Source organism: Microcebus murinus, chromosome 1 (genome assembly GCF_040939455.1).
Source record: "Microcebus murinus isolate Inina chromosome 1, M.murinus_Inina_mat1.0, whole genome shotgun sequence".
Classification (NCBI taxonomy): domain Eukaryota; kingdom Metazoa; phylum Chordata; class Mammalia; order Primates; family Cheirogaleidae; genus Microcebus; species Microcebus murinus.
In genome coordinates this window covers 46,818,569-46,843,064 of record NC_134104.1, presented here as the reverse complement: position 1 = coordinate 46,843,064, position 24,496 = coordinate 46,818,569, and the positions used below count along the sequence as shown (strand labels likewise).

Genomic DNA, 24,496 nt, shown 5'->3' with positions numbered 1-24,496 from the left:
AGCCTGCGTGACAGAGTTGAGACCCTGTCTCTTTAAAAAAAGAAAGAAAGAAAGTGCTCAATATTTGTAGGTGGGTGACTCCTCAGGCTTCAAGTCTTGAGGAATAGAGAAAGAATCAAAATGTGTTTCCCATGACAAAAGCAGGGCAGTTTAGTGGTGATTTTGTAGTCTGGGTTGAAGTCCCCAATCCATCATTTCTCATACATTTTTATTTATTTACTACTTTAAGATGTAAAAGTAACCAGGGAACTATCTTAGAGAGAGCTCCCCGCCTCCCACTTGATTTCTGACGAGTTTTATTTCCATATGAGATGCTTGTATTTTTAAATGAGGAAAATGAAACTCAGGTCACATACCTATCTAGGAGCAGATCCAGCTCCCATATTATCACACTGCAGAAGTTCAAGATGAAGATAGTAATCTATTCACCTGTTAATTTCATGAGGTCAGATTGCACCTGTCTTGCTAACCACTATTTCTCCAGGACTCAGATTGTACCAGTCTGGATTAATATTTGTTGATGAAATTAATGCAAGCTTCAGTAACCCCCTACAAGTGGATTAGGGAATTTAAAGGCAGTGTGGTATGAATGGGCAGAAAGGGAGTGATCCCTTTCCTCCCCATCATACAGGTCATGTTGACATCATTATAACAAAATACGGGTTAACAAGAGAAAAGTATAATAAATTTATTAACATGCATAAACATGGGAGCCATACAAAAAAGTGATGAAAACTCAAGGAAGGTCCACATAGTTGAAACGTAAATACCCTCTTTATAAGGAAGAGGGGCATGGGGGACAGTACACAATTTTAGAGGGGTAGTAAATGATATTAGGAGCAAAGAATGGATCCAGGAGATAGAAATTCACTTGTAAGGCTGGGCGTGGAGGCCCATGATTGTAATCCCAGCACTTTGGGAGGCCAAGGCGGGAGGATCGCTTGAGGCCAGAAATTCAAGACCAGTGTGGGCAACAGCAAGACCCCTGTCTCTAAGGAAGAAAAAAAAAAGAAATTTATTTGGAAATGATTCTCTTTGTAAATGGAATGGAACTAGAGAACAAACAATTGCCTCTGTGATATGAGGGTTTTGTTTTAAGACAGAGTTTCACTGGCTGAGGCTGGAATGCAGTGGTCATTCATAGGCATGATCATATAACACTACAGACTCAGACTCCTGGCCTCAAAGGATCCTCCCACCTCAGCCTCCCGAGTAGCTGGGACTACAGGCAAGCGCCTCTATGCCTAGTTATTAATATTTTTAATTTTCTCTGGATAATGAGATTTCAGGGAGGAGATCGAAGGCAATTGTGCACTTCTTTGGAACAGAGAACAGCCTCATCCTCTGTTATGAGTAAGGCAAAGTGATGGAGAGACTCGAGGCACGGAAAGGTCACAGAAACCCTGAAATGGCTTCTTTAGTTCAGCATGTCAAAGCACCATATTTTGGGGTATCATTTTCTAAGCAATGAAAAGGTAGTGTGGTACAAGGCATAGAGCAGCAGTTTTGCATCACACAAAACTAGACTTCAATTCTGACTGTGCCATTTGCTAATTTTGTGAGTTTGAACTGATAAAAATGTTACTGAATATGTTTTAACTATAAAAGTGGAATACTGGCCAGGCGCGGTGGCTCATGCCTGTAATCCTAGCACCCTGGCAGGCCGAGGCGGGCTGATTGTTTGAGCTCAGGAGTTTGAGACCAGTCTGAGCAAGAGTGAGACTCCTTTTGCTATATCTCAAAACAGTAGAACGTAAAGAATAAGTAAAAAAAAAAAAAAGAAAAAAGAAAAGACGAATTAATTTTTTAAAAAAATAAAAACACAAATAAATAAAAAGAGCGAGATTCCATCTCAATTTAAATTTTTTATAATATTAAAATTAATTTTAGGCCAGGTGCGGTGGCTCACACTTGTAGTCCTAGCCCTCTGGGAGGCCGAGGCGGGCGGATTGCTCAAGGTCAGGAGTTTGAAACCAGCCTGAGCAAGAGCGAGACCCCGTCTCTACTATAAATAGAAAGAAATTAATTGGCCAACTAATATATACAGAAAAAATTAGCCGGGCATGGTGTCGCATGCCTGTAGTCCCAGCTACTCGGGAGGCTGAGGCAGTAGGATTGCTTGAGCCTAGGAGTTTGAGGTTGCTGTGAGCTAGGCTGACGCCACGGCACTCACTCTAGCCTGGGCAACAAAGTGAGACTCTGTCTAAAAAAAAAAAAAAAAAGAAGTGGAGCTGAACTTAAAATTCAGGCAGAGAGCTATAAAAAAAAACAGCAGAGGGGGAATGTAGCTAATCATGTTTTCACTGTTTTTTTTGTTTTGCTTTGTTTTTTAAAGACAAGGTCTCACTCTGTCACCCAGGCTAGAGTGCAGTGATCATAGCTCACTGCAACCTCAAACTCATGGTCTCAGGTGATCCTGTTTCAGCCTGTTGAGTACTTGGTACCATAGGCTAATTTTTCTATTTTTTGTAAAGACAGGGTCTCCACTCTTGTTCAGGCTGGTCTTGAATCCTGGCCTCAAGCAATCCTCCCACCTCAGCCTCCCAGAGTGCTAGGATTATAGGCATGAACTACAATGTCAGGCCATGCCAGGCAATTTTAACCTCTTGTTAACCACTATACTATTTTTGTTTCAATGTATCTCAAGAGGTTCAAGTACTAGCGTCTTGCCCTTTAGTAGAGTCTAACACTTGAAATTCATTCATATCATACTTCTCATCGTCAGGTCTAAATCTATATATCACTTCTTCAAGGTCCTTCCTTGTTTGGGTTAGGTATGGGACTAAAGTCAGATCTTTTGAATTCTGAATCTAAACTTAAAAGCTGAATTATTTTCAGTCAATTTTCCTTATCTCTAAAAAGGGTGGGTTTCCTCATCTGTAAAAAGATGTTAATGATAGATAGTATCTACAACTTAAGGGTTGTTTAAATAATTCAGGTAAACTGAATACCATTTTACACAGAGCAGGTAGTGGGTAGTAGTACTTGGTAAAAGATGAGGTTCTGGTTTAAGAAATGCATTGGACAGCATATCTCATGCTAATTTCCAGTTCAGAAACTAGGTAGGAATAGTTGGCAATATCATTTCTATTTCCCATGTTTTCAAAAACTTTAATGGTGTAGGTTGTCTACAACGAATTATCATTTCTAAAGTTTTCTTAGGAAATAAGTATACTTTTTTCCCAAAAATATAAGGACTCATTTGGTAGCTAGTGGCAGAAATACAACTCACATTGGCTTAGGCAAAAATAAGCAATTTATTAGGATACCAGGGTATTTCATGAGGTTTGAACAACCAATAAATACAAAAGGCAAACTTATAGCTGGACAGCAGGGACTACTGTAGCCAAGGGTTTTAGCAGCTCCAGAAACTGGTCTTATTTCTATATGTAAGCTTCACCATCTCCTACTGTAGTTTGGCTTACCCCCCACTCTCCCAGGCGCCAATTTCAGAGCTTTTTATCAAAGTCCACCACCATAAAGGAACTGATGGGGGCTATTTTAATTTTTAAATCTAAAAATCCTGGAAAAGGGCTCTCATTAGGCCTATCTTAAAATCAGATGCCCATCCCTAGACTGGTCAATTGGCCAGAGGAGGTTAAGTACTATGACCAGCCTAGTTTGAGTGAGGTGTTCCTTTGGGAAAACTAGCTGTGGCCAGGGGAGCAAAGTCTGTAAAAATATGGCAGATTCCATTCAAACCACTTGGCTGGAGAAACTGGTATTACTTAGAAAAGGAAAGCTATCTAGAGTAAAACAAAGTACTGTAATGTAACATTAACCAAATAAACCTTTTTTTCATAAGAGGACAAGAAATTAGTTTTATCTCCGTGAACTCATTTTTCATAGTTGCGCGTGTGGAAAAATCACAAAGTGTTTTTTCATTCTTTTCTCACTCAATACAGTAAACACAGGCAGAATTTTGTGACCAAATGTGGGGGTTTCCCCTCACCAATAAATAATCGCTCTTCCGGTCCCAGGCTCTTCGGCAGACGTGTGTTACAGTGTAGACATGGCCAAGTCCAAAAACCACACCACACACAACCAGACCCGAAAGTGGCACAGAAATGGCATCAAGAAACCCCGATCACAGGCCAGGCGCGGTGGCTCATGCCTGTAATCCTAGCACTCTGGTAGGCCGAGGCGGGTGAATTGCTCAAGGTCAGGAGTTCGAAACCAGCCTGAGCAAGAGTGAGACCCTGTCTATACTAAAAAACGAAAGAAATTAATTGGCCAAGTAATATATATAGAAAAACTTAGCCGGGCATGGTGGTGCATGCCTGTAGTCCCAGCTACTCGGGAGGCTGAGGCAGCAGGATTGCTTGAGTCCAGGAGTTTGAGGTTGCTGTGAGCTAGGGTGACGCCATGGCACTCACTCTGGCCTGGGCAATAAAGCAAGACTCTGTCTCAAAAAAAAAAAAAGAAACCCCGATCACAAAGCTATGACTCTCTTAAGGGGATGAACCCCAAGTTTCCTGAGGAATATGCGGTTTGCCAAGAAGCACAAGGGCCCGAAGAAGATGCAGGCCAATAACGCCAAGGCCATGAGTGCACGTGCTGAAGCTATCAAGGCCCTTGTAAAGCCCAAGGAGGTTAAGGCTAAGATCCCAAAGGGCATGAGCTGCAAGCTCAGTAGACTTGCCTACATTGCCCACCCCAAGCTTGGGAAGCGTGTTTGCACGCGCATTGCCAAGGGTCTCAGGCTCTGCCAGCCAAAGGCCAAGGATCAAACCAAGGCCCAGTCCGAGGCTTCAGCCATAGCACCAGCTTCAGTTCCAGCCCCAGCTCAGGCTCCAAAAGGTGCCCAGGCCCCCGCAAAGGCTCCAGAGTAGAAGTCTCTGTCTGCCAACATGAGGACAGAAGGACTGGTGTGACCCCTGGGCTGCCATCTGCATGGGGCTGGGGTCCTCTTGTACTATTTGTACAAATAAATCTGAGGCAGGAAAAAATAAATAAATAGATAAGAAATCAATTCTGCAGTAGGCACCAGCTGGGTGTTCTCTAACTCAATTCTGAAACTACCTAGAGATGGTGTCAGATCTCAGAGGTTGAGGGCTCAGTCTCCAAAACTGCCCCCTTCCTTCAGGCACTGGGGACAAATGTAGTCCTCCAGAACTTCTGGTTGACCATCTTGAAGTTGTGGTTCCCTAGACCCCCTCTTTTGATTAATTTGGTGGAGTGGCTCACAGAACCCATGGAAACACATTTTCCTGTTTATTTTAAAGGATGTTACAAGTGTAGTGGCACAATCATAGCTCACTGCAGCCTCAAACTCCTGGGCTCAAGTCATCTTCCTGCCCTAGCCTCCCAAAAGTGCTGGGTCTAAAGGGGTGAGCCATCATACCTGACCAGCATTATTTTATTTTTAGGGTATCTATAAAAATCCTCTTATTTTTAGGCTAGCTGGAATTTCATAATAATTTGCTTAAAAAGAGTCAATTGGCTGGAATGACAAAAAAAAGTTTCTGTATTTCCTTGACTACTAATATATTTAATCATCTTTCTATATCTGGGTTCACCAATTTAAGTCAATAAATTTTTATTCAAGGAATTTCACAGATAATTCCTTCCACTGTCCATATCAAGGTAGGCTTAGTTCCTCAAAGGCTGGTGGTCTTTGAAGATTTACCTTCATGACGGCCCTTTTTAAAAGAACAGATCCTCAATCCATAGTTGTCCTGTCAGCCCAGAAGTTGCTTGCCACAATTCTTTTTATTTTGGCTTCTTTTATCTCCACTTGAATATGGGCATAATGATGAAAACTTAAACTCCCTACAAAGAATTTTTGGAATCTAATTTCTTTGAGCAAGTTATTTCAGGGTCATTTTTAGAGTAGATGGATCTGCCTGGTTCTCAATTTGTCACCCTAGAAAAAGCAGCATTATTAGTTACTATTGAAGACTATATCAAACTAAGCAATGAGAAAACTATAGAAATACTGTCTCAATAGAAATACCAGTTTTAGGCCGGGCGCTGTGGCTCACGCCTGTAATCCTAGCTCTTGGGAGGCCGAGGCGGGCGGATTGCTCAAGGTCAGGAGTTCAAAACCAGCCTGAGCAAGAGCGAGACCCCGTCTCTACTATAAATAGAAATTAATTGGCCAACTGTTATATATATATAAAAATTAGCCGGGCATGGTGGCGCATGCCTGTAGTCCCAGCTACCCGGGAGGCTGAGGCAGAAGGATCACTTGAGCCCAGGAGTTTGAGGTTGCTGTGAGCTAGGCTGACGCCACGGCACTCACTCTAGCCTGGGCAACAAAGCGAGACTCTGTCTCAAAAAAAAAAAAAAAAAAAAAAAAAGAAATACCAGTTTTAACATGCACAAAGCCAAGAAAACTGGGTTCACTAATTTTATTTGCTGGGTTATCTAGTAACTTTTTAGGGGGGAGAGAACGTATTAGTGATTTTTCTTATTTACATTATAAACTCACATAAAAAGACTGTTAACTTTGCATCATATTTATTTTTTGCATTTTTCTATCTGTTGGTGTTATAGTTACTGGTTTCATTTTTATTTTTGGCCTAGAGCAATTTAACATTGTATCTAATAAAATATATTCATCTTTTGGTTTCTTTAAAAAAAAAGCATATTACAAAGGATACGGATGAAGAGATACACAGGGGAAGGTATGAGGGGAGTGTGGAGCTTCCATACCCCTCCCAGGTTCATCACCCTCCAGGAACCTCGACGTGTTCTGGATCGGCAAGTTCTCTGAACTCTGTTACAGTTTGGGGCCTTCTATGGAGAATTCATTATATGACTGATTAAACCACTGGCCATTGCTGATCAACTTAACTTTCAGCCTCCTCATGCTACTCAGAAGTCAGGGGGTGGGGCTGAAAGTCCCAACCCTCTAATCCCAACTTGGCCTTTTTTTTTTTTTTTTTTTTTGAGACAGAATCTCCTTCCTCTGTCAGCCAGAGTACAGTGCAGTGGCATCATATAGTTCATTGCAACCTCCAACTCCTGGGTTCCTGAGTCACCTTTAAGGTGACCAGCTTGCATCCTGAAGCTGCCTAGGGGCTGCCAGCCATCAGGCAATCACTAGCATACAAAAAGACATCACTCTGGAGATTCCAAAGATTTTAGGAGTTTATGCTAGAAAAAGGGATGAAGATCAAATATATATTTCACAATATCACAATAGTACAGCCAATTCCCATGACATGCCGAGTGATGTCTTAGCCTTTTGTTTAAATAAGAGTCAGTTAAACAACATACCTTAGTGCCTATGACATGCCCAGCACTGTACAATGCTTTTACTTTAATATGTGAACCACCACCACCTTAAGTTTAGAAATCTTTCCTATATCAATTTTTCATGATAGAGTAACTGACACGGACAAAAGAACACTTAAGACGTAAAATGAGCTGGGCACAGTGGCATACATACCTGTAATCCCAGCTTTTCAGGTGACTGAGGCAGGAACACTGCCTGAGCCCAGGAGTTCAAGACCAGCCTGGGCAATATAGGGAAACTTCATTTCAATAAAAAAGGAAAATGAAGTCTGAGAGACTCAAAAGAATTCACAAAACAGTCATGCCAATGGTCTAGTTGTTTTACTGGGATCATTTAAAGATTATTCTGTTCAAAAAACTTGGACAACTCTTTTCACTTTCTATGATTATTGTCTTTTTACAGTAAACAAAATATAACCCCAAAGTTTTACAAATATTTACTAGGGAAAAGACATCGCCCAGCAGTTTGGAAAGAAAGAGAAAATGAATTCCATTCAGAAAGAAATACACTAATTGAACTGTATTTCAAAGTCATCTACTTTTTAAGCTGTCAAATTTTCTTCTCATTCACGAAACCTCTTCTGTGTACGTCTATTTAGAGAACCTTTTGAAAGTGAATTAAAAGTCTTTGCTTTCTTCATTTTGTTGATAAACTCTTGAGAATACTGAGATACCTCCAGATAACCTGTATGTTTTCTCCTGGGAACAAATTTAAGAGCCTCTTCCCAACTACCAGTGTTTTTCAGACATAACAAAATCCGAATCATTTGATCTAAGGTGAGATTTTTAGAACCCAAATCCCATTGTAAATATTTATCTAATGGAAGGCATTCTGTTGCCAGTTTCAGCCGCTTTGCCTTGGCTAGGGATGTGCCTGGCTGCATATGCCTATCAACAAAAGACCCAATTATATAAATTTTATCATGCTTGAAGGTAGTCATAACATTAGGAGAATCTGCAGTTAAATATATAATACTGTCCTTTGGAAATAAATCTACATGAGACTTTTCTGTTGCTGTTAAAAGCAATTTGTCCCATTTTTCTCTATAGCGTTTAATTAATTCTTTATGATAACCACCATCTATTTTAAGATTGCAGAAATAAATATGGAAAGGATCAACATTTCTTCTGTTACATCCTTCACTTTCTAAAAGTTGGGAAATAGTATTCTGCAGTTCTTTTGGTTTCATATAATCCTCATAAGCCATGTCAAAAACCAAGGGTTGTCCAAACTGCATGGCCTGGGCACACTTCCAGCCCATTGCAATGTCCATATTCCTATCCCAAAGTCGTAAAAATAGAAAGTTTTGCTGTTTATCTTCCTCAGTGGTTTCTAGCAGCTTGCTTTTTATAAATTCTTCCCTTGCCGCTGCTTTTGCTTCCTTTTTTATTTGCTTAGCTTTTTTCTTTTTTTCCTTAATAAATAAATATTTTAAATATTTTTTTTTTGATGATTTAGAAGCATATTCCATAATGGTTTTGAGCTCATCTTCAGTGATATGTTCTGGTACTTCTCTGCCAAGCAATCTCCACATCTCAATTAACTCTCTGGTGGCAGCTAGAGGATCTTCATCCTTGTTGCTTGAGACAGTTGAAACATCTTGCACACTAGGTTTCATTGTTGTTTTCCAGCTATCCAATTCTAGCTGTTCAGGAGGGGATGTACTCTCCTTAGTAGAAAAGGACAAAGATGGTATTTTGGAAGACATATTTCTCTGCAGAATTGTTGAATATAATAAATTCTTGCTCTTCCTATGAAGGGTAAATGGCACCAAAATCCTGGCAAAAGGTCTTAAGAAAGTGACACTAATACTCATTTTGAGGAACAGAGACCTGTAAGAAAACCCCTGTAAAAGAAGATGCAATTAAAAGTTAGACAAATGCAATCTATTTCTGAAACACAAAATGAAATCTTTTTACAACTTTTGTGATGTACTATTAATTTTTCCTAGACTCCTGTGGCTTAGAGCATGTGATCACTCACTGTGCAAAAAGTTTAAAACTTATTTGGACTCTTATTTTACACATGAATTTCACTATTGCTTTAAGTAAAAGGACAACCTGAAAATCAATGTTACTGATAATGAAGTTATGTACTACTAATACAGCTGAGATCATGATGCTATATTATCCACCATTCTATCTAAGCCTGTATACAGACACAAACACAAAATTCTTCATAAAGGCAACATATGAAGACAAAGGACAGGAAAGTTACAGAAGACGGCAACTGGTAAAAAGCACTTAGGACCTGATGTACCAATGCCCCTATGTTTTCAAAACAGAAATGTATAGATATCTACTGATCAAAAAACAGACTCTTCTCCAGTTCAAACTTTATTTTGCATCAAATAATGTTATTGCCAAACAAAATGTACTAAAATTGGGGCAGATGTATACAAAGCTCCACAATTTTATCCCAAAGGTTTGGCAGTCCACAAGTAAATAAAGATGCTTAAAGTTGTGAAACCAGTGTCAAATTTGAAGAAAAAAGAAAAGGAATTCAAATATTTACAAAATATGAACGAAACACTTGAAAAAAATTCCTTCTTCCCTTGGCTTCACTTTAATTTTTTTTAAAATTTTTTTGTTTTGTTTTGCATAGACTCTGGCCGCTTGGCCACCCAGATTCCTGCCTTGCCCACCTGATTCCTCCCCTAGACCACCCCACCCCAACCTCACCCCCCACCCCTGGTTTTGGTCAGCCACCTGAATGGACTCTGGCATTTCCCAGTTCCTTTTCATCACCTCACTGTGTCTTTGCAATTTTCCACCGAGGACCCACAGGCTTCCTTGGCCCTGTGAAGCGTGTTGCTCTCTGGCTCCTGCATGCCTTCCCTTGCTCACCCTGAAGGCTTGCCCGAACCTCCACACTCAGTCCTAGCATAGCACCCTGTGTTCCTTTCTGATTGCCACGCGTGCTTGGCAGTCCTCTGCCTGTCTAATAACCTGCTTAGCACTTTTGTTATTTGTCACAGTTTTTTCTTTGTCTCAGTCATTAGTCCCCTGGGCTTAGCCGTTCTCAGAATCTATTTGTCTAATAGATTCTCCAGTCATGACACCAGAGCCTCCCGGGGACAGCTTATCTGTCTCGTTCCTGTGTCCTGTCCTCCCACTCCCAGCACCCACTCATGGGCCAAGCAAGAAACAGACCCAAGCACACAAGGACCCTTTTATTTAGTGTGAAAAATTTTACTAGTGCCATTGAATTTCTGCAGCATTAAGGAAAGATGATTTTAAGTAAATTTAAAGACCCAATTTGATATGTTTTTAAGGATTGCTCACATGTGTAGTAAGAGCAGTGTGAGACTCGCTCCCATGTTTCCACTCTTGAGTTGACAATGATGCTGGACCGAGTCTTTCAGTAATTATTTGTGTCATTGAACGTGCCTATTTAAAGTCTCAAATTAATATCTTTATCAACCATTAATTAACTTTAAGTCTCTAGTTAATGTCTTTGTTCCAGAATGAGCTCTTTTTTTTTGTTTGTTTGTTTTTGGAATCACAAAAAAAGGATCACAAATCCCAAAAATGTAGGAAATGAGATTTGAGCAGCCTGTGTAGGGGGAGGATGGGCAGAGAGCAGGAAACTTGCCCCTAATCAGATGTTCTTCCCGCTGAACTGGTCATCATTTGCAAAATCACCAGACCTGCTGTCATTATAATTATCCTGCCCCTAATCAGACGTTCTTCCCCTGAACTGGTCATCATTTGCAAAATCACCAGACCTGCTGTCATTATAATTATCCTGCCCCCTCACCCTCCCCGCCCAGCCCCCAGCACAATCTGTGTGCTCTCCCCCCTGCCAGTAAGAATGCTGGCTTTTGTAAAGATGTCCTTGGCTTCACATAATGACCCTGCAAGTTCCTAGGTCTCCTGCCTCTCTGACCTGTGCACTGATGCCCAGACACCCCGTCCCTTAGAAGTGGACTTGACTCTGCATTCTATTCTTACTTTCTTTTTCAATCTATGTACTTCTCTGTCAGATCTGACCTACTTCTGTAGATTTAATCACCATGCATAAGAAAGACACTTCAAATGCACTTACTGAAATTATGTGTCTATCCTCCTTTCCCAACCTGATCCTTCTTCAGTGTTCTGTTTCAGGGAGGGATACTGCTACTGACCCTGCTGCCTGAGGTAGACATTGGAAGTCATTTCATTATGGTCCTCTGTCACACCCATCATATCTAACCCATTTGAGTTATATTCATTTTACTTTCTACTTTTTACTTTTTACTACCATTCACTTCTCTTCAACCCCATTTTCTTAATTGCATCTCCTTGCCTTCAGAGTTGTTCTCCCAATCTTTAAGCCATTGGAGTCTGTGAATCTGACAATGGCATTCATATCATTCTCAATGTGTATTTCTAAGCTTATTGGGCCAGGTTAAAGTCCAAACTTATCAATGTGGTTTAAAGTTTTTCATGGTATCATCCTTTGCTTACCCTTTCAGCTGCATCTCTATTTTCACCTCATAAGTCACATGAAGGAGTCCTCCTATTAGTACTCATAGCACCCTCTACCTATGATAGTACTTTGAACATTGTACTATAATTGCTTGGTTACCTATTTGCCTCACTAGATGGTATAAGGGCAATTTAGGGTCCATCAGACAAGGACTGTGTCTATATTGTCAACACTGAACTCAATGCTTGGCAGTTATCTGTCTCATAGTAATCACTCAAATATTTTTCAAATACTGGGCTAATGCTTCTCACATTTAAAAAATGTTCGTAAAGGGACTACATGCCACCAATAAGAAAAAAAAATAAAAAAAATAAAATAAAAAATGTTCGATAAAAAAAAATAATAAAAAAAAAGAATCCTGACATCACAGTGTATGTAAAAAAAAATATAATAAAAAATGTTCGGATTTCCTTTAAAGAGAAAACAATTTACTTTAGGCTTTCAGAAATATTTAACCTGGGGTCCTCAGGTCTCAATCTCATAAACACTGAATTCAGAAACAAGAGTCTTTTGAGTTTTGTCTCAGTAACTGGTACAAACTTTTAGAATTTCTTAGAAATATAAACCCCTTCCTTTCCAACTTGGGCCCAGCGGCAGGATGGCTCCAGCAAAGAAGGGTGGGAGAAGGGCTGTTCTGCCATTAACAAAGTGGTGATCTGAAAATATGCCATCAACATGCAAAAGTGCATCCATGGAGTGGGCTTCAAGAAGCTTGTCCCTTGGGCACTCTTTGCCATGAAGATGGGGACTCCGGATGTGCTTTATTATTATTATTTTTTTTTGAGACAGAGTCTCACTCTGTTGCCCAGGCGATAGTGCCATGGTGTCAGCCTAGCTCACAACAACCTCAAATGTCTGGGCTCAAGCGATCCTCCTGCCTCAGTCTCCCAAGTAGCTGGGACTACAGGCATGCGCCACCATGCCCAGCAAATTTTTTCTATATATTTTTAGTTGGCCAATTAATTTCTTTCTATTTTTAGTAGAGACGGGTCGCTCTTGCTCAGCCTGGTTTCGAACTCCTGACCATGAGCGATCCACCTGCCTCAGCCTCCCAGAGTCTAGGATTACAGGCGTGAGCCATCACACCCGGCCTCTGGATGTGCTTTATCTCTTTACCTTTTTTTTTTTTTTTTTTTTTTTTATAAACATACAGAACAGGAAGTCTCTTTACCTTTTTGAACAGTTTATCACCAGTATCTGGTACAATGCTTGTTACTTGGTAGACCACAGTAAATCAATCAATATCTTTCTTCCCGCCCCCAGCACATTTGGAAATTTTACATCAGGTTCAACAAAACTGTCTCAGCCAAAGGAATATGGAATGTCCCATACCACATCTGGGTGTGGTTTTCCGGAAAACATAATGCAGTTGAAGATTCACCAAACAAGCTCTGTACTTTGGTTACCACTTTCAAAAATCTATAGTCAGGCCTGGCGCGGTGGCTCACGCCTGTAATCCTAGCACTCTGGGAGGCGGAGGCAGGCGGATCGCTTGAGGTCAGGAGTTCGAAACCAGCCTGAGCAAGAGCGAGATCCCGTCTCTACTAAAAATAGAAAGAAATTAATTGGCCAACTAAAAATATATAGAAAAAATTAGCCGGGCATGGTGGCGCATGCCTGTAGTCCCAGCTACTCGGGAGGCTGAGGCAGAAGGATTGCTTGAGCCCAGGAGTTTGAGGTTGCTGTGAGCTAGGCTGACTCCACGGCACTCTAGCCTGGGCAACAGAGTGAGACTGTGTCTTTAAAAAAAAAAAAAATCTACAGTCAATGTGGATGAGAACTAACCGCTGGTCGTCAAAGTTATAAACTACTCTCCTTCTCCCTCCCCCACTCCCCCCCACAAAAGGAAACCCAAATTTAAAAAAACTACCAAGGACTTCGTTTTCGGAAACATTGCTCTTGTTTCGGGTACAGTACTATAGTTTATTAAATCACTGGGCTTCCTCCTATCTGTGGGCCTTTCTAGTGCACATGTTCTACCAAGTGCATCTTGGAACGTCTCCGGCGTTCTCCCTGCCCAACAAGCACACTGAGAGAAAGAAGAAACGCTCATACCAGAAGTGCAGAGACGGTGGCTCCCACCGGCGCAAAGAGCAGGGACTCCAGGAGACTGAGGACCAGGCTGTAAAATGATTCCCAAGGTCCGGGATACAGCACAGCCGCAGAGCAGCCGCCAGGGAGTCGCCGGAAGTCCCGCCCTCTCCCGCTCGGCGCTGCCTTCTGACGTCACGTCATGTGGAGTTAGCACGGGAAGCTTTCCGGACAGAAAGCTGCGCCTTGGAGGAGACGGTTGTCAGTCAGAAGTGGGGTCCTTGCAGACTACGTTTTCAACTGTCTTGCGGCTTGTAGCTGTTCTCTACGTCCGGCGCACACCCGCCCTATTTATCTTAAAAAACGCTTTCTAATCCTCCTTTCTTAGCCTGCTCCCGGCTTGGGCCTACTATTTATAACGCTTGCTGATAAAGTACTAAAATAAAACGGTCTTTTCACAAATCCTGCTCATCTGCAAACTCCTTGACTCTAGGACTTTATCTCTTTACCTTTTTGAACAGTTTATCACCAGTATCTGGTACAATGCTTGTTACCTGGTATGCCACAGTAAATCAATATCTCTCTCCCCCCGCCCCCAGCTCATTTGGAAATTTTACTGTGAAAATTAAGTTAAGGCACATAAGTTGGTAGCTTTCGGACCAAAATCCAGCCAGCACGGTGCTTTCAAATATTTTGGTTTAATTGTTTTAAAAACATGTGACACAAGACCACTTATTGGGGAAAGATCAGTCTTTTCAGCAAATGGTGCTGAGAAACCTGGATACCACATGCAAAGAATGAAATTGGACCCTTAACACCATATAGAAAAATTAACTCAAAATGGATTAAAAACCCAAATATAAGAGCAAGAATTTTCTGATGCTCCAAAATTAAGAATAAAAAAATTTTTTTTTAAAGAGCAAAAACTATAAAATAAAATATAGGAAAAAACTTTCATGACATTGGGTTTGGTAGATATCATGAATATGACACCAAAAGCATAGGCAACAATAGAAAAAATAGACAAATTGGACTTCGTAAAAATAAAAAAACTTCTGTGCATAAAAAGATACTGTCAAAAGAATGAAAAGGCAACCCACAGAATGGGAGAACATACTTGCAAATCATATTATCTGTTAAGAAATTAACATCCAGAATGTATAAAGAACTACTACAATTCAACAAAAACCAAACATTTCTCCAAAGAAGATACATAAATGGCTAATAAGCACATAAAAGGCTGTTCAACATCATTAGTCATTATGGAAATGCAAATAAAAACCACAATGAGATATCACTTCACATCCATTAGGATGGCTATTAAAAAGAAAAACACAACACAACAAAAACCGAGAAAATAATAAATATTGCATAAATGTTGCAAAGATGTGGAGAAAATGGAACTCTGTGCATTGCTGGTGAGAATGTAAAATGTGCAGCTGCTATGAAGAACAGCTTAATGGTTCCTCAGAAAGGCAAATATAGAATTAACATTGTGCAACCATTTCACTTCTAGGTGTGTACCCAAAGGAATTGAAAGCAAGGACACAGATAATTCTTCTATAATGTTCTTGCAGCATATTGACAATGAATAAAAGATGGAAGCAACCCAAATATTCATGAACTGATGAATGGATAAAATATTGTATCTGTATACAATGGGAGTATCATTCAGTCATAAAAAGGAATGAAGTTCTGATACATGCTATTTACATGCTATATACATGTTTATTCATGCTACAGCATGAATAAACTTTCAAGGCATTATATTATACTAAGTGAAAAAAGCCAGACACAAAAAAACAAATATTGTATGCTTCTACCTTTATGAAGTACCTAGAATAGTATAGAGACAGAAAGTAGAATAATGGTTACCAGGGGCTGGAGAAAAGGAGGAATGGCACTTATTGTTTAATGAATACAGAGTTTCAGTATGGGATGATGAAAAAGTTCTGGAGATGGATACTAGTCATGATTACACAACAATGTAAACATACTTAATGCTGTTGAATGATTAAATGGACAAATTTTATGTTAGATATAACTTAGCACATTTAAAGAAGAAGAGGAAGAAGAAATGTAGGTTATGGGCCATGATATAATCTTTTCCAAGTGATTTTCAAACAGAGATCTTGTATAAAAGATTGGCTACCATCATGTTAGAAAGATGAGGCAGGAACAGCAAAATAATCATGAGTTATCCCCCAAATATTGAAGGCAAAATCAAGAATAAATATCTTCTAATAGTTTAAAAAATAGCAGCAGTGGGAAAGTTGTCTTTTCCTTGTTCAAGATCTTCGAGGGGATATGTCTGAAGTTTTCCCATTAAGTTTAATATTTTCTGAAGGTTTCTGATACATAATATTTGTCAAATAAGGGAAACTCATTCTCTTAAGTTCTCTATTGTTTTTCTTTTTCTTTTCTATTTTTCTTTTATTTATTTATTTATTTATTTATTTATTTTTTTTGAGACAGAGTCTCACTTTGTTGCCCAGGCTAGAGTGAGTGCTGTGGCGTCAGCCTGGCACACAGCAACCTCAGTCTCCGGGGCTCAGCGATCCTACTGCCTCAGCCTCTCGGGTAGCTGGGACTACAGGATTCGCCACCATGCCCGGCTAATTTTTTGTATATATATTTTTAGTTGGTCAATTAATTTATTTCTATTTTTGGTAGAGACGGGGTCTCGCTCAGGCTGGTTTCGAACTCCTGACCTTGAGCAATCTGCCCGCCTTGGCCTCCCAAAGTGCTAGGACTACAGGCGTGAGCCACCACGCCCGGCCTTATTTATTTTTTGAGACAGAGTCTCGCTTTGTTGCCCAGGCTAGAGTGAGTGCCGTGGCATCAGCCTAGCTCACAGCAACCTCAAACTCCTGGGCTTAAGCAATCCTACTGCCTCAGCCTCCCTAGTAACTGGGACTACAGGCATTCACCACCATGGCCAGCTGATCTTTTCTATGTATATTAGTTGGCCAATTAATTTCTTTCTCTTTATAGTAGAGACGGGTTTCGCTCTTGCTCAGGCTGGTTTTGAACTCCTGACCTTGAGCAATCCACCCGCCTCAGCCTCCCAGAGTGCTAGGATTACAGGCGTGAGCCACCGCGCCCAGCCTCTTTTCTATTTTTAGAGATAGTCCTGCTCTGTCATCCAGGCTGGAGTGCACTGGTGCAATCATAGCTCTCTGTAACTTTGAATTCGAATTAAGTGATTCTCTTGTCTCAGCCTCTGAAGTGGCTGGGACTATAGGAGCGTGCCACCATGCCAAGCTAATTTTTAATTTTTTTTGTATGACAGGGTCTCCCTATGTTGCCGAGGCTGGTGTCAAACTCCTGGGCTCAAGTGATCCTCCTGCCTTGGCCTCCCAAAGTGCTAGGATTATAGACTTGAGCCACTATGCCCAGTCTTCTAAATTTCTTTATGGGAAAAATCTTTGGAAACATTTCTAAAAATACAGCAGAACATAGTTTATGTCTGGAATCTGACCCATTCCAGATTAAGAATATTTTCAGGGTTTAGATAGCTTACCTCCAGAAAAATCACAGTGATTTTCAAAATATATGTTTTGGCATATAAGAAATGGCTAGTGGCCAGGCAAAGTGGCTCATGTTTATAATCCTATCACTTTGGACAGGAGAAATGCTTGAGCTCAGGAGTTCGAGAGTAGCCTGAGTAACATAGTGAGACCTTATCTCTACTAAAAATAGAACAATTAGTGAGGCATCATGGCACTCCCCAGTAGTCCCAACTACTCAGAAGACTGAGAGGCAGGAGGATGGCTTGAGCCCAGGAGTTAGAGGCTGCTGCATACACATTTGAAAAGCAGAGAATGAAATTCTGAAAAAAAAAGAGAGAGGAGAGAGGTCTCTTCCCTTATTTTCTACAGGGCAAATTAAGCCGCTTAATTTGTTTTATATGTAAAACAACTTGAAGGACTGATTTTTTTTTTTTTTTTTTTGAGATAGAGTCTCACTCTCACTCTGAGACTGTCACTCAGAGTCTCACTCAGAACTCACTAGAGTGCCATGGGCTCAGCCTAGCTCACAGCAACCCAGACTCCTGGGTCGAAGCAATCCTCTTGCCTCAGCCTCCCGAGCAGCTAGGACTACAGGGATGCCACAACACCTGGCATGCGCCACAACACCTGGCTTATTTTTCTATTTTTTTTTTTTTTTTTTTTTTTTTTTTGAGACAGAGTCTCGCTTTGTTGCCCAGGCTAGAGTGAGTGCCGTGGCGCCAGCCTAGCTCACAGCAACCTCAAACTCCTGGGCTCGAGTGATCCTTCTGCCTCAGCCTCCCAAGTAGCTGGGACTACAGGCATGTGCCACCATGCCCGGCTAATTTTTTATATATATATCAGTTGGCCAATTAATTTCTTTCTATTTATAGTAGAGACGGGGTCTCGCTCTTGCTCAGGCTGGTTTTGAACTCCTGACCTTGAGCAATCCGCCCGCCTCGGCCTCCCAAGAGCTAGGATTACAGGCGTGAGCCACAGCGCCCGGCCTTATTTTTCTATTTTTAAAAAGGGCTAGGCAATTGGGTATGCTTATTGCCTGGCTAATTTATTTCTATATTTTTAGTAGAGACAGGGTCTCACTCTTGCTGAGGCTGGCCTCGAACCTTCCTCCTGCCTCAGCCTCCCAGAGTGTGTGAGCCACCATGTCTGGCCTGGAAGGATTGGTCTTAAAAGGTGAGATGCTTCTTTTACTACAGGAGAGAAAGAAATATTTCAGTTCATTTGGGTCTTTGGGTGGATAAAACAGGGATTCAGCCAACAAACTCCTTTTGTTGCTTTCCTCAGGGAAGGAACTCTGGGCCAATGAAATCCATGAAAACTCTCACCTCACATGAGGTAGATTCAACTTTATTACTGACAAAGATTCTTTGCTTGACCAACCCTTAGTCAGGCTTCTGAACCTTCAACTAAGTCCAATTATGCACTTCCTTGTAAAATCCAGTTTTTTTTTTTTTTTTTTTTTTTTTTTTGAGACAGAGTCTCGCTTTGTTGCCCAGGCTAGAGTGAGTGCCATGGCGTCAGCCTAGCTCACAGCAACCTCAAACTCCTGGGCTCGAGTGATCCTTCTGCCTCAGCCTCCCGGGTAGCTGGGACTACAGGCATGCGCCACCATGCCCGGCTAATTTTTATATATATATCAGTTGGCCAATTAATTTCTTTCTATTTTATAGTAGAGACGGGGTCTCGCTCTTGCTCAGGCTGGTTTCGAACTCCTGACCTTGAGCAATCCGCCCGCCTCGGCCTCCCAAGAGCTAGGATTACAGGCGTGAGCCACAGCGCCCGGCCTAAAATCCAGTTTTTAAAGAACTTTGGTAAGTCAGTTTAGCAAGTACCCTCCTCCTTCAATATCTGAGCACTCTCAATATCCAGTCAGGTTCTTCATTTTCCATTATTCCCCAGGTAAGTTCTGATCACCCTGGCCTGTCTTCAGCAAGAATTCATTAGGGTTTTTTTGTTTGTTTGTTTGTTTATTTGTTTTGCCAGAATCATCTTTACCCCTTCCTCCAGTGAATTTTACATTTACTGACCCTCATGTACTTCTTGGCTATAAATTCCCACATGCACATGCTATATTTGAATTTGAGCCTAATCTCTCTCCACTGCAAAATCCCATTGCTGTAGTCCCTATAGCTATTGCACAGTTATGAATACAGTCTTCCTTACTACACTTTAGTTTTCTTTCTTTCTTTCTTTTTTTTTTTTTTGAGACAGAGTCTCACTTTGTTGCCTGGGCTAGAGTGCCATGGCATCAGCCTAGCTCACAGCAACCTCAAACTCCTGGGCTCAAGCGATCCTCCGATCCTCCTAGCTCAGCCTCCCAAGTAGCTGGGACTACAGGCATGTGCCACCATGCACGTCTAATTTCTTCTATATGGTTTTAGTTGGCCAATTAATTTCTTTCTACTTTTAGTAGAGACTGGGCCTCACTCCTGCTCAGGCTGATTTTGAATTCCTGACCTTGAGCAATCTTCCTGCAGATTACTGTAGTAAGTGCTAGGATTACAGGCGTGAGCCACCGCACCCGGCCCTTACTACACTTTAATAAGTATTAGTAATTTTTTAATTTTACGTTACCTCCTAACCATTCCTATTCCTTCTAATAGCAGTTCATAAAATGTGGTCCTCAGACCATTAGCACCAGCAACACTTGGGAACTAGTTAGACATGTAAATTTTGGGGCTCTACCTACTGATTTTACTAAATCACAAACCCTGGAGTGGGCCTCAGCAATCTTTATTTTAACAAGATTTCCAGATTATCCTGGTGCACTCTAAAGTTAGAGAACCAGTGCTTTTGAGAAACACTGAAAAGAAAGTAAGTGTAATTTTCAGTCAAAGAGACTTCCCATAGCAAATTTACAAAAATAACATATTTTCCTTTTGTGTTGAGATATGTTTAGTCCAGTATTGGGAAGTGACACACAAATTTGGTACACCTTAAGAACAATGATTGTGGCTGGGTGCAGTGGCTCACGCCTATAATCCTAGCACTCTGGGAGGCTGAGATCTTGCTCCAGGTCAGGAGTTCGAAACCAGCCAGAGCAAGAGTGAGAGCCTGCCTCTAATATAAATAGAAATAAATTAATTGGCCAACTAATATATAGAGAAAAAATCAGCTGGGCATGATGGCGCATGCCTGTAGTCCCAGCTACTCAGGGGGCTGAGGTAGTAGGATTGCTTGAACCCAGGAGTTTGAGGTTGCTGTGAGCTAGGCTGATGCCACGGCACTCACCCTAGCCTGGGCAACAAAGCAAGACTCTGTCTCAAAAAAAAAAAAAAAAAAAAAAAAAAAAGAACAATGATTGTTACAGCCCAACCAAGTTCATTGCCTGTTGCTGAAGAGGAAGCCAATACATTGAGACAGTAGGGGTTACGGCAGAGAAAGAATTTAATATTGCGAGGAGACAGGAGGAATTTCTCAATCTGTCTCCCCAAGAATTTGGGAGAAAGGGTTTTTAAAGACAGTTTAGCAAGCAAAGGGCTAGGCAATTGGGTATGCTTATTGGCAGAGGATGAACTCATAGGGTTGGGATGCAGAGATTATCTTGTCAGTTGTGCAATTGCCTTGGTGGGGGGTTCTCTCGAGGCTGTTGGATCTGTTCCCACACCTATCCACAGGTCTGGTTGGCATCAGTGAGTCCCCCCAGAATACAGAGTCTGAAAAATACTTCAAAGACTAGTCTTAGGCTTTATAATAACAATGTTGTCTGTAGAAGCACAAGCCTTGGGATTTACAATAGCAATCCTATCTATAGAAGTAGTGGGGAGGTCACAAATCTTGCACCTGTCAGAGAGGATAGTGTCATTAAGCAGTAACCATTTACAGAAGTAGGAAGTTAGGGAATAATTGCTGGTTAACTTCTGGCTATATCTATACTTTTATAAAAATCATACTTTGATTACTATTTGTACCTTATGACTCTACATTTTTTTAATTTATATTTTCTGCAAAACAAGATATTAACCTATCAGTAAGTGAAAGAAACTGAAGACAAATTAAGATCAAGACTGGGTGATCCCTGAATGTTTATGGAAGCACAATTCACTATTGCAAGGATGTGGAAACAACCCAAGTGTCCATCAATTCATGAGTGGATTATTAATTTGGTGTATGTTTACAATGGAATATTACTCAATTCTAAAAACAACAGTGAGCTAGGACTGCTTATATTATCCTGGATTAAGCTTAAGCCCATTATCCAAAGTAAGGTGACACAAGATCAGAATAATGGGCTCCACATATACTTGCCATCAAATTGTTACTGACTGATTAACACTATGGTGCTCAAATGGTGGTGATGTTCACCAGGGATTCAGGGGTAGTCCCACATCTGAGGGACGTGGTGAACATTGTGGAGGGGAAGGGCATACCTCTAATCCTTGCTAGGGAGAGGCAAAGATATAAAATGTAACCAAAATGTTAAAAAAAAACCAAAAACCAAAAAACATTTATCCAGTGTCGGGCAGGTGAGAGGGGGCAGGAGGGGATGGGTATATAGTTACATAATGAGTGCGATGGGCACCACCTGGGGGATGGACACTCTTGAAGCTCTGACCCGAGGGGGGAGGGGAGGCAAGGGCAATGTATGTAACCTTAACGTTTGTACCCCCATAATATGCTGAAATAAAAATAAAAATAAAATAAAAGACTGGGTGCTCTAGAATACATTGTTTTAATATAGACACTTTTATGATCATAGCCAATTAACTCCAACTATTTTCTGCAAGAAAGGAAAAAATCATTGGGGGGCAGGATCAAGATGGCGGACGAGAAAAACCCCCAGACAGAGCGTCTCTGCAGAAAAGACAGATTCTAGCAGAAATTAGAAAAAAGAAGCAGGACGACGAGCATACAGCGGTCGTGGGCCAGAAGGAGAGGTACCTGAGACCCCGGGAGACTCCACGGGAGGAGGTTACGGAGGAGAACTGGAAGCTGAGACCTCCCGAGTAGCCCGGAGACCAGCGGGAAGGGTAGGTGGATCAGTCACCTTCCCCCCCCCTGCATCTGGGACTGCTGGTGGGCTCCCCAGCGGGTGGAGAGACCTGTGGACACCAGCCTAGAGACGGCCGCCGCCAGCTAGCGGTAAGCCTGTAGCGGACGTGGCACCAGGCTCCCAACTCCCTCGGGGCACCTCCATGTGCACAGACCCGAGCCGCGCAGCAGGCACCATATTGCTTCCTTCTCCCCTCCGCCGACCCTACCCGCGGCTGCCCAAAGAGACAATATAGCCACCAGCTGGAGGCACCTCCAGGGAACGGGACCTTCCCTTTTGGGACCCTACAGCTGACTAAGGGGAACTCAGATTGTGAGCTCCCTACCCGCCAGCCCTCCTAGGTGCTGCTGGCAAGGTGATCCCAGGAGAATGGTGCAGACCCTGAGGCTGAGAGACATAGACCCAGCTTGGGGTCCCTGTTGGAGAATTGGGACTGGCATTCCTCTCCCTGGTGGGGATATAGTTTGAACTCTGGGACCCAGAGGTCAGACCTGCAGACCAGATCCCCTGCACTGAGGTCTCGCATTGCCTGGGGCACAGAAGGGATATACGTGAACAGCCTACTGAGGTGTGTGTGCCTTCAGGGGCAGATCAGCGTCCTAGAGGGCAACCGTCCTCCCAAAAGGAGGCCGTGCCCCCGGCCCAGGTGGCGTTTCTGCGCAAGGAACCTCCCTGCCGGCATCACAGTCCAGGGAGGCCTGGTGGCGTGTGGTCTGCCTGCTGGCAGAGGCCCAGGAGTAGCTGTGGAGTTGGGGACGGTGGTGGAAAGAAGCAAGGCCCACTCCAGACTGTGGGTCTCAGACAGCCCCACCCCCACACACAGACTTTGTGGCTGAGCGGAGCCATTCCAGCCCCTCCCTGACAGCTTTTCCTGGAAGCAGAGAACAGAACTTTGACCCCTGCTAATGGCATTGGTGGTACCTGAGGGCAGGCTTACCCAACCCAGCTCCACCCAGACTCTCTCCTAGACCAGGCCTCACTGATGGGGACAAAAGGACACACCTGGAAGTCCCAGGGCCCCACCGACCACCTGAGGCACTAGAGTGCCTTCCTACAGGAACAAGAGCTGATAACAGGACACGAAAACAACAGCGTAGCCTGTTCCTCCAAGCAACCGCCATCTACTGACAGGGAGGACATCCTGCACAGCCTTTTCACAGCACATACTGACTCATTATACAGGGAGTGGTCGAATCTCACCCACAGACACCACCTAACGGCTCAGAAACTAGACAAGGTGTGTGAATACCCAAACAAAAACCTAAAGAAAAGAAACAACAACTGATCGACATGGGAAGAAATCAGGGAAGGAACTCCGGAAATATGAAGAACCAAACGGAAAACACACCCCCAAAGAGGAGCACCAGCCCCCTAGAAATGGACACCAACCAAAATCAGGCAACCAAAATGACAGAAGAGGAATTTCGTATGTGGATCATAAGAACACTCACTGACCTGCAAGAACAACTCAATAACCAACACAAAGAAACCACAAAAAGCCTCCAGGACCTAGAACAAAAGTTCACTAAAGAAATAGACACAATGAAGAAAAGTTTAACCGAACTCCTGGAAATGAAGAATCAATTCAGGGAACTACAAAATACAGTGGAAAGTCTCAAGAACAGGGTAGATCAAACAGAAGAAAGAATCTCAGAGATTGAAGATAATCCCCTCCAACTAAATAAAACAGTCACAGAGATAGAGCAGAGAAACAAGAGAAAAGAGCAAAGCCTACAAGAGCTGTGGGATTGTGTGAAGAAACCTAATGTGAGGGTCATAGGGTTACCAGAAGGGGAAGAAGACAACACTCAAGGGTTGGACAAGCTATTTGAAGATATAATAGAGGAAAATTTCCCAGGCCTTGCTCAAAATCTCGATATACAAGTTCAAGAAGCTCAGAGGACCCCCCGGGAGATTCAATGCAAACAGGAAGACGTCACGACATGCAGTCATCAGACTGACCAAAATATCAACTAAAGAGGCCCTTCTAAGAGCTGTAAGATGAAATAAGCAAGTAACATACAAGAGAAAGCCAATTCGAATAACACCAGACTTCTCTAATGAGACTTTACAAGCAAGGAGAGACTGGGGCCCCATTCTCACTCTTCTGAAACAAAACAATGCCCAGCCTAGAATTTTATTCCCTGTAAAACTAAGCTTCATATATGAAGGAGAAATAAAGACATTCTCAGACAAGCAAAGTCTCAGAGAATTCAACAAGACAAGACCAGCCCTACAAGAAGTACT

At 42.1% G+C, this 24,496-nt stretch overlaps 1 protein-coding gene and 1 pseudogene across 1 annotated transcript; one reads left to right on the top strand and one right to left on the bottom strand.

The window, feature by feature from the left end:
• The first annotated feature begins 3,999 nt into the window (after positions 1-3,999).
• On the top strand, positions 4,000-4,929 carry LOC105879442 (large ribosomal subunit protein eL29-like; annotated as a pseudogene).
• A 1,409-nt stretch (positions 4,930-6,338) lies between these two features.
• Positions 6,339-13,916, bottom strand: TRMT10C (tRNA methyltransferase 10C, mitochondrial RNase P subunit). The gene is made up of 2 exons (XM_012779674.2): positions 13,769-13,916; positions 6,339-9,089 (listed from the first exon to the last, which is right to left on the bottom strand). The coding sequence occupies exon 2, from the start codon at positions 9,057-9,059 to the stop codon at positions 7,806-7,808; it is 1,254 nt and encodes a 417-aa protein (XP_012635128.1). The 5' UTR covers positions 9,060-9,089; positions 13,769-13,916; the 3' UTR covers positions 6,339-7,805.
• Positions 13,917-24,496: the final 10,580 nt, after the last annotated feature.

What these genes read in the sequence shown, in the direction of transcription:
- TRMT10C (XM_012779674.2), bottom strand. Translation starts at nt 9,059, where the DNA reads ATGAGTATTAGTGTCACTTTCTTAAGACCTTTTGCCAGGATTTTGGTG.